Source organism: Hemiscyllium ocellatum, chromosome 25 (assembly GCF_020745735.1).
Source record: "Hemiscyllium ocellatum isolate sHemOce1 chromosome 25, sHemOce1.pat.X.cur, whole genome shotgun sequence".
Classification (NCBI taxonomy): Eukaryota; Metazoa; Chordata; class Chondrichthyes; order Orectolobiformes; family Hemiscylliidae; genus Hemiscyllium; species Hemiscyllium ocellatum.
In genome coordinates this window covers 15,885,297-15,899,799 of record NC_083425.1, presented here as the reverse complement: position 1 = coordinate 15,899,799, position 14,503 = coordinate 15,885,297, and the positions used below count along the sequence as shown (strand labels likewise).

The 14,503-nt window shown below is 41.2% G+C and overlaps 1 protein-coding gene across 1 annotated transcript in view; it reads right to left on the bottom strand.

The window, feature by feature from the left end:
* Positions 1–14,503, bottom strand: part of map2k6 (mitogen-activated protein kinase kinase 6) — a 125,010-nt gene that overhangs the window by 39,894 nt on the left and 70,613 nt on the right. The window contains exons 5-10 of the mRNA XM_060844481.1: positions 14,113–14,232; positions 12,220–12,336; positions 11,776–11,827; positions 10,171–10,298; positions 7,829–7,906; positions 4,148–4,287 (exon numbers count right to left, since the gene is read on the bottom strand). Coding sequence (XP_060700464.1) covers positions 4,148–4,287; positions 7,829–7,906; positions 10,171–10,298; positions 11,776–11,827; positions 12,220–12,336; positions 14,113–14,232 — 635 coding nt within the window. The remainder of the gene's footprint in view (positions 1–4,147; positions 4,288–7,828; positions 7,907–10,170; positions 10,299–11,775; positions 11,828–12,219; positions 12,337–14,112; positions 14,233–14,503) is intronic.

Here is a 14,503-nt window from a genome sequence, read left to right as displayed (position 1 = left end):
GTGCAGAGGAGTTTCACTAGGTTGATTCCAGAGTGGAGAGGGTTGTTTGAGAAGAAATTGAGTAGACTGGGACTATAATCATTGGAATTTGGAAGATTGGAAAGGGAGGATCTTACAAAAACATATAAAATTACAAGGGGAATAGATAGGATGGAAACAGGGATGTTGTTTCCACTGGTGGGTGAAACTAGAAGGCGGGAGCTTTGCCTCAAAATGAGGAGGAGCAGATTTAGGACTGAGTTGAGGAGGAACATCTTCACCTAAAGAGTTCTGAATCTGTAGAATTCCCTGCCCAGTGAAGCAGTTGAGGCTACTTCATTGAATGTTTTTAAAGCAGCAATAAGACCATAAGACCATAAGACATAGGAGTGGAAGTAAGGCCATTCGGCCCAACAAGTCCACACCGACCCGCCGAAGCGAAACCCACCCATACCCCTACATTTACCCCTTACCTAACACTACGGACAATTTAGCATGGCCAATTCACCTGACCCACACATCTTTGGACTGTGGGAGGAAACCGGAGCACCCGGAGGAAACCCACGCAGACACGGGGAGAACGTGCAAACTCCACACAGTCTGTCGCCTGAGTCGGGAAATGAACCCGGGTCTCAGGCGCTGTGAGGCAGCAGTGCTAACCACTGTGCCACCGTGCCGCCCACAATCATGGCTGATGGGCATTTCAAAATAGACAATATTTGAACAGTAAAGGAGTTAAGAGTTATGGAGAACAGCCCAGTAAGTGAAGCTGAGTCCATGAAAAGATCAGCCATGATCTTACTGAATGGCGGAGCAGGCTCGAAGGGCAAGATGGCCTACTCCTGCTCCTAGTTCTTATGTCCTTATTAATTCCTCCCATTGTCAGAGCAACGTTCAGTATCATGACCATTTCAAATTCACAAAGTGCCATATTCATCCCTCTTTATCCTGCATTCAATGGCTCAACAGGAAATATTTTGATGGATGCTATTAAAAGGTACTGGAAGGTTTAAATTGGAAGGCCAATTGAGATGGAGTATTCCTACAATCCGACCAGGTCAGTCTCAGTACAGTTTCCTGGTATTTCCTGTGAACTGCGTGCTGTTCCGAAAATACAATTCGGTAAAAAGAAATGACATATGAAACCAAAACTAGTGACTAAGTTTACACAGGAAGCATTGCATCAATTCTTAAAAAGAAGCTCATGCAGGAATCTAGTGTCTAAAAACAGAGACAAACTTCCTGTTACTTCTGCCATTAAATCAAACCAGGACAGTTACTGATATGGTATTATGAACTTTGTGTTGAGGAAGGATTTGGTAGCAGAATTAGATACAGACAATCATTAATGAAAGGATTATACTTTCTGTTGCTAGCTTAAAAGGCACACTAAAAGTTGCTATTTTCAACTTTATAACAGAGCTCAACTTGTCAAAATAGGCAGTTTGAATTTCATTAATGCATTATAACTCATACCTGAAATATATAAAATACATCATTCAATTAATCGTCAGAATGTCCGTGTCTTTCATATCTATATTTATATGCAAGTGTAAAGGGAGGTCTACAAAACGAATCCTCCTGAGAAGTATGAGGTAACTTACCAAATTTGTTGCCCTTTTGGTAAAAATGAAAAATTCCATTAACCCCTCCAACATGAAAATAGCTGCCTCCAACTACAACTGCAGAGAACACGTTACATTTTATAATATTAGGCTTCTCCCACGGGAAACAAGAATACGTCAGCACAGAATAAGGCCACTCAGTCCAACTAAGACTAACCCCAGTGCAATATATTTGTGCCTACATCAAACCTTTACTCAGTTTTCCTTTAAAACATCCAACGGCTCTGCCAATACCAGCCAAACTCCTGGTCGTCAAGTAATTTCTCTTAAAAGTTTAAAGAGATTCAATACAAGCTGCTTGTCAGTCTATTTTATCCTGTGCTGAGCAGGTATGGTTTTAGAGGTACCATTTTTCCAGTCAGACATTAAACTGAGATGACATTGGCCAACTGCGGTACTGAAGTGAATGCTAAATCCTCTCTGACGTCACTTGGAGGAGGAGCAAAGATTTATTTACTCCTGTTTCGGTCAATATTTCTTCCTGCATCAACTCTCAAACAGGAAGTAAGTGGCTACATTTGACTATAATCAGTTCAAATGGGGCGCAATGGCATAGTGGAGTGTCATTGGACTAGTATTCCAGAACCTCAGATTAATTTCCTGGGGACAACAGTTTGAATCCCAACCTGGCAACTGGTGGAATAGAATTCAATAAAACTCTGGAATTAAATAAAAGCTGATTTAGTGGCAACCATGTAGTCATTGTTACTGGTTGCGAAAAACCACCTAGTTCACTAATGTCCCTCAGGGAAGGAAGTCTAACATCCTTACATGGTCTGGTCTACATCGAGACACACCCATCGAGAGGTGGGTGACCCCTAACTGGTCTTTGCCCAGTTAGGGAGCAATAGAAGCTGGCCTAGCCAGTGACACTTACATCTCATGAAAGAATAAAGACAATAAAATGCTTCATGGTGGAACAAAAGATAGGAAGCAAAGACAATCTCAGGAGTGTCGCAGAATGTCTTACAGTCAATTAAGTATTGTAATGCAGGAAACACGGCCGTAAATTTGGACAGAAAAACAGTGACTGCTAATGATTTATTTTCATGATGTTAGCTGAAAGGTTTCTTTGATTAGGATCCTGGGGAGAGCATGAGTGCCATTTCAAATAGTGCTGTAGGATTGTGTACATCCACTGTCATTTTGGATGGTTCCCCAGGATTAATGTTTCGTCCCACAACTATGGTGGGCACAATACAAATCCAAGGTATTATTTTTATCTGTAAACACTGGACCACTTCACAGAAGCTACGTATACCTCCCATGATAAGGTCAGAACAGGGTTGTTCACTTATGATTGGACAATGTTTAGTGCCATTCGCAGCTCCTCAGATATTGAAGCATCCTGTGTCTATATGGAGGAGGATATGAACAACATTCAGACTTATACTGATAATTGGCAATGTAACATTTACATCACACAAGAGCCAGACAATGACCATCTCAAAACAGGAGAGAATCCAACAACAATACCATCACTGAATTTCCCACTGTCTGCGTACCAAGTCTGCATTGGTCTGCACTGACCCAAAACTGAACAGGACTAACTATTAAAATACTGTACCTACTGAGCAGGTTAGAGTCTTGGAATTCTGAAGCAAGTAACTTAGTTCCTGACTTCCCAAAGATGGTCTGTAAAGCATAAATTAGGATGGAATACTCTCCACCTGCTTGAATGACAGCAGTTCCAACAACACTCCAAAGTAACGACACCAACACAGCAAAGCAGCCCAGTTGATGAACTCCCCATCCATCACCCACAACATTCCTTTATCACCAATGCACTTTGGAAGCAGCATCATCTACAAGGTGTGCCTCAACAACTCACCAATGCTCCTTTGAAAATACCTTCCAAACCCACAACCTCTCCCACAGTGAAGGGCAAGGGCAAGAAAAGCAACAGAACACCATCACTTGCAACCTTCCCTCCAAATACACACTATCCCAGCTTGATATTGCGTTACCCATCTTGATGTCTTTAAACTGTGTATGTGAATAGGAAGGGTTAGAGAGAATTGGCCAAGTGTTGGCAAATGGGGACTAGATTGGGTTAAGATATGTGGTCGAGCAAGGATGGGTTGGACCGTTTTTCTCTTCCCTTGCTGTATATCTCTAATGACTCCATGCTATTCCTTCATGTTTGCAGGATCAAATCCTGGAACTCCCTTGCTTCCAAACAATATGGTGAATGTCGCTACACCACATGGATGGCAACAGTTCAAAAAGCTGGCTCACCACAACCTTCTAAAGGGCAAAAAATGGTCAAGGCCACCCACAACCTGTGGTAGGATAAAACTTTAATGGTTACTTCTGGTGGTGAGTTAATTCTCATTTACTAGAATCTTGATGGCATTGCAAATGTACCTGCAATCAAACTGTTCCAACAGTTCTAAAATTGTAACAAACAATATACTGACTGCTTAGGTCTAAGACCAAAACAACTCCGTATTTTAATGTCTAAAGAGTAGGAGCACCAAGAATTTCAAAACTCCAGGAATTTGAGAACAGAGGTGACATTTCCAGCTGACGAGTGTTCTTACCACTTGGCACTGAAGTCGACAAACTCTTTGGAGAATCTGTCAGCGGGAAGCTGGGGAGAAGGCTCTTCCACCACCTGTTTGAGCTGCTGGAAAGGGGTGCCCCATGAATCATATGGGAATCGCAAGATCGCCATCTCAATCTAAACAGAATACACATACGGCCAGCATTAATGTCCATGAGGAAAACTGGTGAGCACAAACGCCAATCCTCATGCTGCAATGGGCATTTTCAGGTAAAGTTACTCAGAAATAACAACATTTCAAGTGCTCGACAAACTAACAATATCTCAAGTACTAGACGGAGGGAAAGTGGTACTGTAATGAAAACATTCCTTACATGGCATTTCCACCACTAATTTTGCCAGGACAAAAGCCTGGAGATCACTACTTAATAACATCGTGGGGGCACCATCATTATGCTCAAGGAAGCAGCTCACCATTGCCTTGCCGAGACAAAGTAAGTGTGGGTGAGAAATGACACCTTACCGAGTCACACAGGGCTGGTTGAAAATGTAGATCGCCTGCTCAACGGATCTGAACCAGTTTCTTGCTGAAATAGGTAGCGTGTTTATGGATATTTTCATAGTGTGCATGACCATGTTTTCAGTTAGTCAGTGGAGGTAGGTGTAAGGAAAGGCAAAGAGCTGGGTCTGCTGATTTCTGTCATGCAAGGGTTTCAAACACCTTTCTGTCCACAAACATAAAACTCTTTCAGATATCGGTTTTAAATCAAATAGATTCCCAACAGAAAGTATGGCTGGCTCATGTTCTTTCAAAAGGCGACTCCTCAAAGCCAACCCCCAAACATTTCCAAACCCAGTTCAGTGACTCTTTGCAGATCGAAATCCATGGTATCTGTTGCCCATATACAACCAAGGCTAGGAAGACAGGTAGGCGTTACTAGGACATGGTGCACCCCATCAGAAGATTCTGAGCTTTAGACTGAGAGAAGACAGGAGTTACACTCTGTCCGTGCACTTTGAACAATCCCTTCAATGAACAGTACCTCAGGGAGTTTACATAAAAGCAAAGCATAACAGATGCTGGACACATGAAATAAAAGTAGAAAATGAAAGAGACTCAGCAGGTGTAGCAGCATCTGTGGAGAGAGAAAGGGAATTAATGTTTTGAGTCTGGGGTGACTCTTTGTCAGAACATATCTGACTCTAAACGTTAACTCTGTTTCTCTCTCTACAGATTAGTCAAGTTTCTCCAGTACTTGATTTTTTGATTTCTCAGGTTTACACAATTCTGTTAATTAACAGTTGCAGCATAAAACACTCAAACATCAGAATTTTGAATAATCGACTATTTATCATCAGTTCCAAGCTAAATAAATACATTATCAAGAAATTGCACCGAAAGTGCACATAATAAAATTGCTTGTTCAGTTACAGTTTCAACAGAATTCAGTTGTATTATCTCGAGAGTAAACCCTTGAAGGAAACAACATAATTATGGTTTACACTGTCCAATTATTCATGTCCTTTTCTTTACATACAGAAAAAGTGATCCTTGATTTCTTCGAGAGGGAATGCATTGTTATTAATACATCTAAAATGTTTTATTATCAGTAAGAAATAACCTTATAAAGATGACAAATACAGCAGAAAAGGACTTGAAGAAAACCATACTGAACCATTTCATGGTTTTGTTTATGTACACTTGTCACTTTCTTAATTATACTTTTGGATCAGAGAAACCCTGCTCAAAATGCGAGTACTGTCTGTTTAGGAAAATAATTCAAAGGGCTATCTCAATCTTGCACAGTAGCAGAATCTTGTAATTCCAACTTGGGAATGTGGTCAGTTGAGTGGGTGAGAATTATTCAGACATCTTCACTGATGTGACAAATTGCAGAAAACAGGAACAAGGATTCTTTAGGAATAATTCATTTATTTTGAAATTTCACCCATTGTTTGCTGATAGAGCAGATTTGGCCAAACTGTGTTGACCTGGAACAGTACAGCAACTCCATCCCAAAGTTCTGTGTGGTCCATGGCCAGTGCCAGTTACCTCCACCAACACAGGCCGAAACAAGAAGGCTTTGAAGGCTCTGAAATTAAAAATACTTGCATTTTCTACTCTTTGATCTCGATAAAAAATGATGGAAAAGAAAGACTATGCAGCAATCCCCTGTCAATGTCAAAATTATTAGAGAAAATGAAAAAACTGAATAAGGCAGTTTTTTGAGTTTATGAAGAAGTGATGATGAGGATTGATGAAGCAGTGGAGGATGGTGCTATCTGAACTTCAGTAAGGCGTTCAACATGGTTCCTCATGGGAGACTGGTTAGCAAAGTTAGATCACATGGAATACAGGAAGAACTAGCCATTTGGATACAGAACTAGCTCGAAGGTAGAAGGCAGAGTGGTGGTAAAGGGTTGCTTTTCAGACTGGAGGCCTGTGACCAGCAGTGTGCCACAAGGATCAATGCTGGGTCCACTACTTTTTGTCATTTATATAAATGATTTGGATGTGAATATAGGAGGTGTAGTTAGTAAGTCTGCAGATAATACCAAAATTGGAGATGTAGTGGACAACTAAGAAGGTTACCTCAGATTACAACAAGTTCTTGATCAGGTAGGTCAACGGGCTGAGAAGTGGCAGATGGAGTTTAATATAGATAAATGTGAGGTGCTGCATTTTGGGAAAGCAAACCTTAACAGGACTTATATACTTGGTAGATAGGATAATAAAGAAAGCATTGGTATGCTTGCCTTTATTGGTCAGTGCATTGATTATAGGAGTTGGAAGGTCATGTTGTGGCTGCACAGGATAGTAGTTCGGTCACTTTTAGAATATTGTGTGCAATTCTGTTATCTCTGCTATAAGAAGGATGTTGTGAAAATTGAAAGGGTTCAAAAAAGATTTACAAGGATGTTGCCAGGCTTGGAGGGTTTGAGATATTGGGAGAAGCTTGGGCTATTTTTCCCTGGAACATTGGAGGCTGAGGGGTGACCTTACAGAGGTTTATAAAATCATGAGGGACCAAGGTCTTTTTTCCTGGCGTAGAGGAGTTCAGAACTGCACAGCATAGGTTTAGGGTGAGAGTGAAAAGATTTCAAAGGGTCCTAAGGGGCAACCTTTTCACACAGAGAGTGATGTGTGTATGGAATGAACTGCCAGAAGATGTGGTGAAAGCTGGTTCAATTACAACATTTGAAAGGATTGCAAATTAATAGGAAAGGTTTAGAAGGATATGGGCCAAATGCTGACAAATGGAACTAGATCAGTGAGGATATCTGGTCAGCATAGACGAGTTGAACAAAAAGGACTGTTTCCATATTGTACATCTCTATGGCAGCAAATAAATGTTCTTCAAACTGGCAACACTAAATAAAATTAAAAAGTAATCCTTTCAAAGGATTCTGTAGTACTTGGCATGACTTCTCATTTCAGGCCATTGCACTGAGGTCAAATAATGCACTTGTTTCCATTTGTTTCTAAGAATGGCTTTATTTTAGCTGTTGGGAATTGCTCTCAATTTGGTCTCTTCTTTTGTAGGTCTGTACAGTATAGCTAAAAATAAACCAACAAGACAATAAATTCATACTGGTGCTCAGACAATGACTTACTGTCGCAGGATATAGTGATCAGTTGCACTCTTGTTTAAATATCTAAAGATAAACTACAAAATGTCAGTTCTGATGTTGAATCATTTCCAGGGTAAACACTTACCATGGTGATTCCCAGACTCCAGATGTCAGACTTAACACTGTAGCCCTTCTGATTCACCTCCGGGTTAATTCGCTCTGGCTGTAGGAGGAGGTAGGGTTTTACAGGTCAACAGTGGAGTCACCTCCTGAAACTACATGCAATATCCCAATCGTAGAAGACAGAAATAACTGACGGAGAACAAGTCTCCACATTATATCCTGTTATTAAAGATAAAGGATGGTCACACAGCCTAACATCATTTCTTGGAAATCAGAAATCTCCTTATATCAAAGGGTTTCTATGAAATTCCATTATAGTTGTACGGATCAGAATTCCTGTGGGATTTTATCAATACGTTCAGGTGTAAAATTAGGCTTTTTAAAATAACTACCATAAAGAACTTTTTAAAAAATGCAATCGCCACTTCTGACAACTGGGAAACGTATTGCTCAAAGCAATTTCTTCCAAGCATTTGGATGTCAGTTTCAGTGAGTAGAGCAGCTGGATCCCAATGATTTTGCCTCTGATTAAGTGTCTCCTTTTGTAAGGGAAACAAAGCTGACGAAAAGCTATTTCAATTTGAGTGTCCGGGCTGGAAACACAGAGCTCTGCTCCTAATGACGAAGATCATGCACCAAATACATATATTTGCAACTTTAAGAATGAACTGATATGAACTTTTGAAATGTTGAGTGGTCACCACTCTAATATTCACACAGCATCTCACAGTGTGAGACACCTTAAAACAAGCTGTAATTTGGAAACTAACGCAAACTCAGTGAGGTTTGGAAGGGACCTAAGGAGAATTTATTTTACCTGGAGGGTGGTGGTTATCGGGAACTTCCTGCCTGAAAAGGTTGGTAGACGCAAGAACCACTGTAAGATTTAAGATGTATTTCGATGAATACCTCAGAATGCCATAGCATACATGACCAGGAGCTGGGGAATTGGATTAAAGTAAACAGGTGCTTGAATACTGGCATAGACTCAATGGAGGAGAAAGTGAGGTCTGCAGATGCTGGAGATCAGAGCTGAAAATGTGTTGCTGGAAAAGCGCAGCAGGTCAGGCAGCATCCAAGGAACAGGAGAATCGACGTTTCAGGCATAAGCCCTTCTTCAGGAGCCCTTCCTGAAGAAGGGCTTATGCCCAAAACGTCGATTCTCCTGTCCCTTGGATGCTGCCTGACCTGCTGCGCTTTTCCAGCAACACATAGACTCAATGGGCCTGTATTGAATCACAGAATCACTACACAGTGTGGAAGCCGGCCATTCAGCCCATTGTGTCCACACCAACCCTCTGAACAGCATCCCACAGAGACTCACCCCCCCTATCCTATTCCTGTAACCTCGCATTTCCCATGGCTAACCCACCTAGCCTGGACATCCAAAGACACGGTGGGCAATTTAGCTTGGCCAATCCACCTAACTTGCACATCTTTGGACTGTGTGGGGTGGGGTGGGGGGGGGGGGGACTGGAGCATCCGGAAGAAACCCACGCAGATATGGGAGTAATGTTCAAAATCCGCACAGACAGTCGGCTGAGGGTGAAATCGAACCTGGGTCCCTGGCGCTGTGAGACGGCAGTGCTAACCACTGAGCCACCGTGTCACCCCATGGTGCTGGAAATGACTCCAAAACAGCCAGGTTGTACATTTCTGACTGAGGAATCACATTTTCCTACTCTCCCTGGACAGATCTGGTCCAGAGGGTGCTTGGTTAAGTGATCAATCAGAATCACTCGGAAGGGTGTCCAACAACCTGGCTTAGAAAATTTACATGTGCAATGGTGAGCTATTATAGCACAAGGTTTCATTGTACAGGCTGGGATTTTAAATGGCTTCACCAATCGTGCTGGAAGGCCGGGCTGGGAGGGATGAGATCCCTGGGCAGAGCAACTAAAGGGTTGCTAGATTACAAAGGAATTTAAATAGCTAATTCTTGCCATCAAAACAAATACATACGGTATGTCATGGCCCACCTAGACTTCCCACATTTTTCTGAACAATAAGGACAAACAAGACCAATCCTTTGATCTCACAGTTGGCACTCTGATCTGAACAAACATCCTTACACTGATACTTATTAGAAGCACAAAGCAGAGAAAGGTCATTTCAGCTTAGCCACATCATAAGCACAGGGACCATCAAATTCTTAAGGTAACTGACTACCTGAGTCTTAGATATTGCTAGGTTTATACAAATGCATTGAAAACTTCAAATTCTGACATCAAACGTACAAGCCAGCAGTTCACCCTCTCCCCAAAACAAACATTCCACCGGCCTATCCACACCAGACTACAGCTCTGAACCAAACTGGTCCCCGATTAGTTCTCTACAATACCTCAAGTAAGGGGTTGTACTTACAGCCATGTATGGCTTGCAACCTGCATCCATGGTTTTAGCTACTGAATCTACGAGGTAGCCACTAATGCCAAAGTCACACATCTTAACCTGGCCTTGGACGTTAATCAGGACATTGGACGGCTTCACATCTGAAAGGAAATGCAACCATTATGCAAATACATTTGCCTGCTCAAACCTGACTGAGCCAGAGTGAGAGCAACACAAATAGTTTCCAATAGAAATGGCCCCTTACTGAACCTCAAGCACAGTCTTCAGTGCAAAACTAAATGAGAGACATTTCAACAGTTTAATATTCACAGGTGAATTCCTTGCAACCTGCCAATAAGAATAGAATTTAAAACTGGATTGTTTAGGAACAAATCATCAACTGGTGTAAAGCAGGTTGATTTTGCAGATGTGGGGTGTTGACTGAGAGGCCTCACCCATCAAGAGCACAAGTCAAAACTGAAAATGCTAGAGAAACTCAGGGGGTCTAGCAGCATCGGTATTGAGAGAAACAGTGTTAATGTGTTAAATCTGACACAACTCTTCTTTAGAAGCTCTCTCTCTCTTCACAGAGGAGAGGATATAGATTTTTAAGTAAGTAATAGAAAGATCAGACAGGAGATAAAGGATATAGATTTGAAAGTAAGTAATAGAAGGATCAGATGGGAGATAAAGTAATTTTTTTCACCCAGAGGTCTGGCATTTACTGCCAGAAAGAGTAGCAGAGGCAGAAACTCTCAACTCATTGAAACGCTGCTTGGATATGGACTTCAAGTGCTGGAAAGTGGGATTTGGCTGTGTGGCTCATTTAACAGCCAGTGCAGACAATGATGGGCAGAACATCCTCCTACTGTGCTGTATATTAGATAACTTACATTACTAGATTAGATTACTTACAGTGTGGAAACAGGCCCTTCAGCCCAACAAGTCCACACCGACCCTCTGAAGCGCAACCCACCCAGACCCATTCCCTTACATTTGCCACTTCATCTAACGCTACAGGCAATTTAGCATGGCCAATTCACCTAATCTGTACATTTTTGGACTGTGGGAGAAAACCGGAGCACCCGTTGGAAACACATGCAGACACGGGGAGAATGTGCAAACTCCACACAGATAGATGCCTGAGGCGGGAATTGAACCCGGGTCTCTGGTGCTGTGAGGCAGCAGCGCTAACCACTGTGCCACTGTATCTTCCCACATTTTCAAAATATCTGAAGGTGAGGAATGGGCAGGTTGTGGGGAAAGAGGGCAGGGAGGGGCAGGATGTGAATTGTTTGCAACACTTGTATTAATCTTTACTGGAGAAAATTTAACACAAAATGCTTTGATAGTATAACGTGAAAGAAAAACACATTGGATTGGATGGCTGTGCGTTAAAAAGGCAATAAAGTTATATTTCACCATGATTTGTTAAGAGCCAAAACTGGTACCCAGCTCTCCCAATGGAAGTGAACCAACAGTAGCAATCACACTAAATCCTTTTAACTCCTCATCCACAAAGTTTAAATTGGACCCAATTTCCTTAAACTGCTAGCATTTTGTTCTTGTGCTGTTACTTACTCAGGCAGAGTGTTCAGAGCAGTGCAATAATTAAAAGAATTATTATCTGGCACATACCCCTGTGAATCACAGACAGCTTGCTGTGAAGATGTTCCAAAGCCTTCACAATCTGCAAAACAAGCCCAGGACAAGTCAGTTACAAGACAGATACGAGAATACCACTTATCTTTTGAACTGTGGAATACTGCTGATTGAATTCACTGTGCAGACAGAAGTAACTTATTATAAAGATGAAGGTGCCTGGAAGAATAAAATTAAGGTCAGTTTTACATTATTTACATTGGTGCAGAGAATGCTATATTGCCTCAGATTTAAATTCTAAAATGTACAGGATGCAAAAAGACATAATGTACTTACTCTAGGAAGGCCGATTTATCAATGGTTCACTCTATAGTTTGCTGAAACTCAACATTTCGATCTTCACATATTAATTACTGAAATTTATCTGTGGGCACAAATGGAACGTGGCACAGAAGGTAACAATAGTAAAAACTAACTCACAGAAACTGCGATTTTTCCTAAGATATCTTCCGGGATAGTCATTCCTTTGTCGATCACTTGTTTATAGAATTTGTCCAGCGAAGTGTCCATTAGCTCCATGCAAATCCACACATCTCCCTGCAAGAGGAAGAAACAACGCTTCAAACATTTCACACTAAGGTTGTGGCAAACTAAAAGGAACTAAAATAAACAATATCGTCAATAAATTTTGGCATCTGCAAGATTGGAGTTAACCACAAATTAGACCTTAAGTGGAAGCTTGACTTTTTCAAGTCTTAACTGTTTTATATGGCTTTGCAATGGAAACTTGACTTTGTAAGGGCCTATCTTTGTATGGTAGAGGATGATGATCTGGCGATAGAATTCCTCCTTCACGCCCATTTCTACAAGTTGCTTGACCATGGTATAACGCTACTCCCAGTTCAGTCGAGCTTGTTTACATCATCCAACCTTAAAATGAGCCATTCAATGAAGAAAAGTCTTCATATAGCCTCAGAACAGAGTTACAAAAAGCAGAATTAAACCCCACTCCAGTTAATCAATGTGTTAGATTTGAAGGAGTGTCTCAAAGGAAGAAAGAAGGTCAGACAGTCAATGTAATTATGGGAAGAAATTCCAGAGCTTAAGGGAAATTATCGAGCTGTAATCAAACCTGTTACGTGAGGTTGACTACAATACGAGACTAAAAAAATGCCCCAACAATAAAATGATTAATGATGGGGCATACAGTTGCAGTAAGTCTGAGAATTAACTAGGAATCACTTGACTTAGGTTTTCAAGCACATGCCTATAGTTTTAAAAAATCAAAAACATTATTGGGAAATATGTAGCTAATTTGGCATAAAAATGGCAGAGGAGACCTCCTTGTTCATGTCCAAATAACACAGAGCACAAGTCATCTTATCACTCGATTCATCTGCTGCCAGATTACACCAACAAACATGACCACCAGGCTGAGCACCAACAATGGACATGTTTCAACAGCTCATCCTAAAAGCCCCCAGACAGATATAGACAATGGATATGTGGTTAAGCATAACTGCTCTTTCAACAAACCAGTACAAAACTAAGAGCAAAATGGCCTCCACCAACACTGCAAATTTCTATGATTCTATGATATGAAGAAATATTAAAACTGCCATCTCTGATTCTAATTCAAGAACCAAGCAATTATAAGTGAAATGAGAAGCTTAGGACCCGGGAGCTGTTGGAACTGAAAAGAATTAGAATATTCAGTGTTGCAAAATAAATACCTAGTGTAAGATTCAAATAGTGGGAGAGAGATGGGTTGCTATTTAAACAGGCTCAAGCTTTGTGGCTTTTCCAATATTGCAACCGGAATTCAAGTTTCAACTGTGACTTCAACAGAACTGATTCCATTGCAATTATCAGGTTTCTATAACAGTCAGCGTAGCGTTCAGCTGCAATTGTTATATTTCAGTGGAAATATTGTGTAAATGCGATCCTTCAGCTAGGCATTCATAAAACTGGAACCTCTCTCAATGACACCCAAACCCCTGGGGAGATGGTGATGCAGCAAGTCAGAGACCCAATTTACTGCTCCAGTGACAGGCGTTCAAATTCTACAGAATTATGGAAGAAATCTGAACGATACAGTTTGTCTCAGTAATGGTGGTTATGACTACCACTCTTGACTGTTGTAAACACCCATCTGGTTTGTGGGCGTGATTTAGGAAAGGAAATCTACTGACCTTATCTAGTCCAGCTTACACGTGACTCCAGACCCACAGCAATGTAAGTCTGAATTGCCCTCTGAAACTGTTGAGTAAGCCATACAGCTGAATCAGCTTCAGGTAACGATTACTGGTCACCAGCAATACCTGTATACCTTGACAAAATAAAATACAAATAACACAAGGCCAACAGAATTACCTCACGAAAAAGTGCTCCATAGAAGGTAACAGTGAAGGGACAGTCTACTGTACGCATGGAAATATCAAGGTCCATCAGCAACCGCTTCTGCTCTTGACTATTCACGGTGGCACGGATCCTCTGTAAAAAATATGATATTAGGGCATTACAAATTGGAGGGAAAACCTCAGGACTGTTAATTTTGGGATGGAATTGCAGTCAGTCAGAACCATCAGTCAAAGTCAATCAATCACAGAATTGCGCAGTGGCTCAGATGGTCAATTGAACGCCGCCACTGATTTTAAGACTAGACAGTTTTACTCCAGCACACAATCTATGCAAAAATAATTCAAGTCCTTCCTTCACATATATGTTTTCAGCAGTGAGCTGTATCCTCTATACCAGCTTGAAG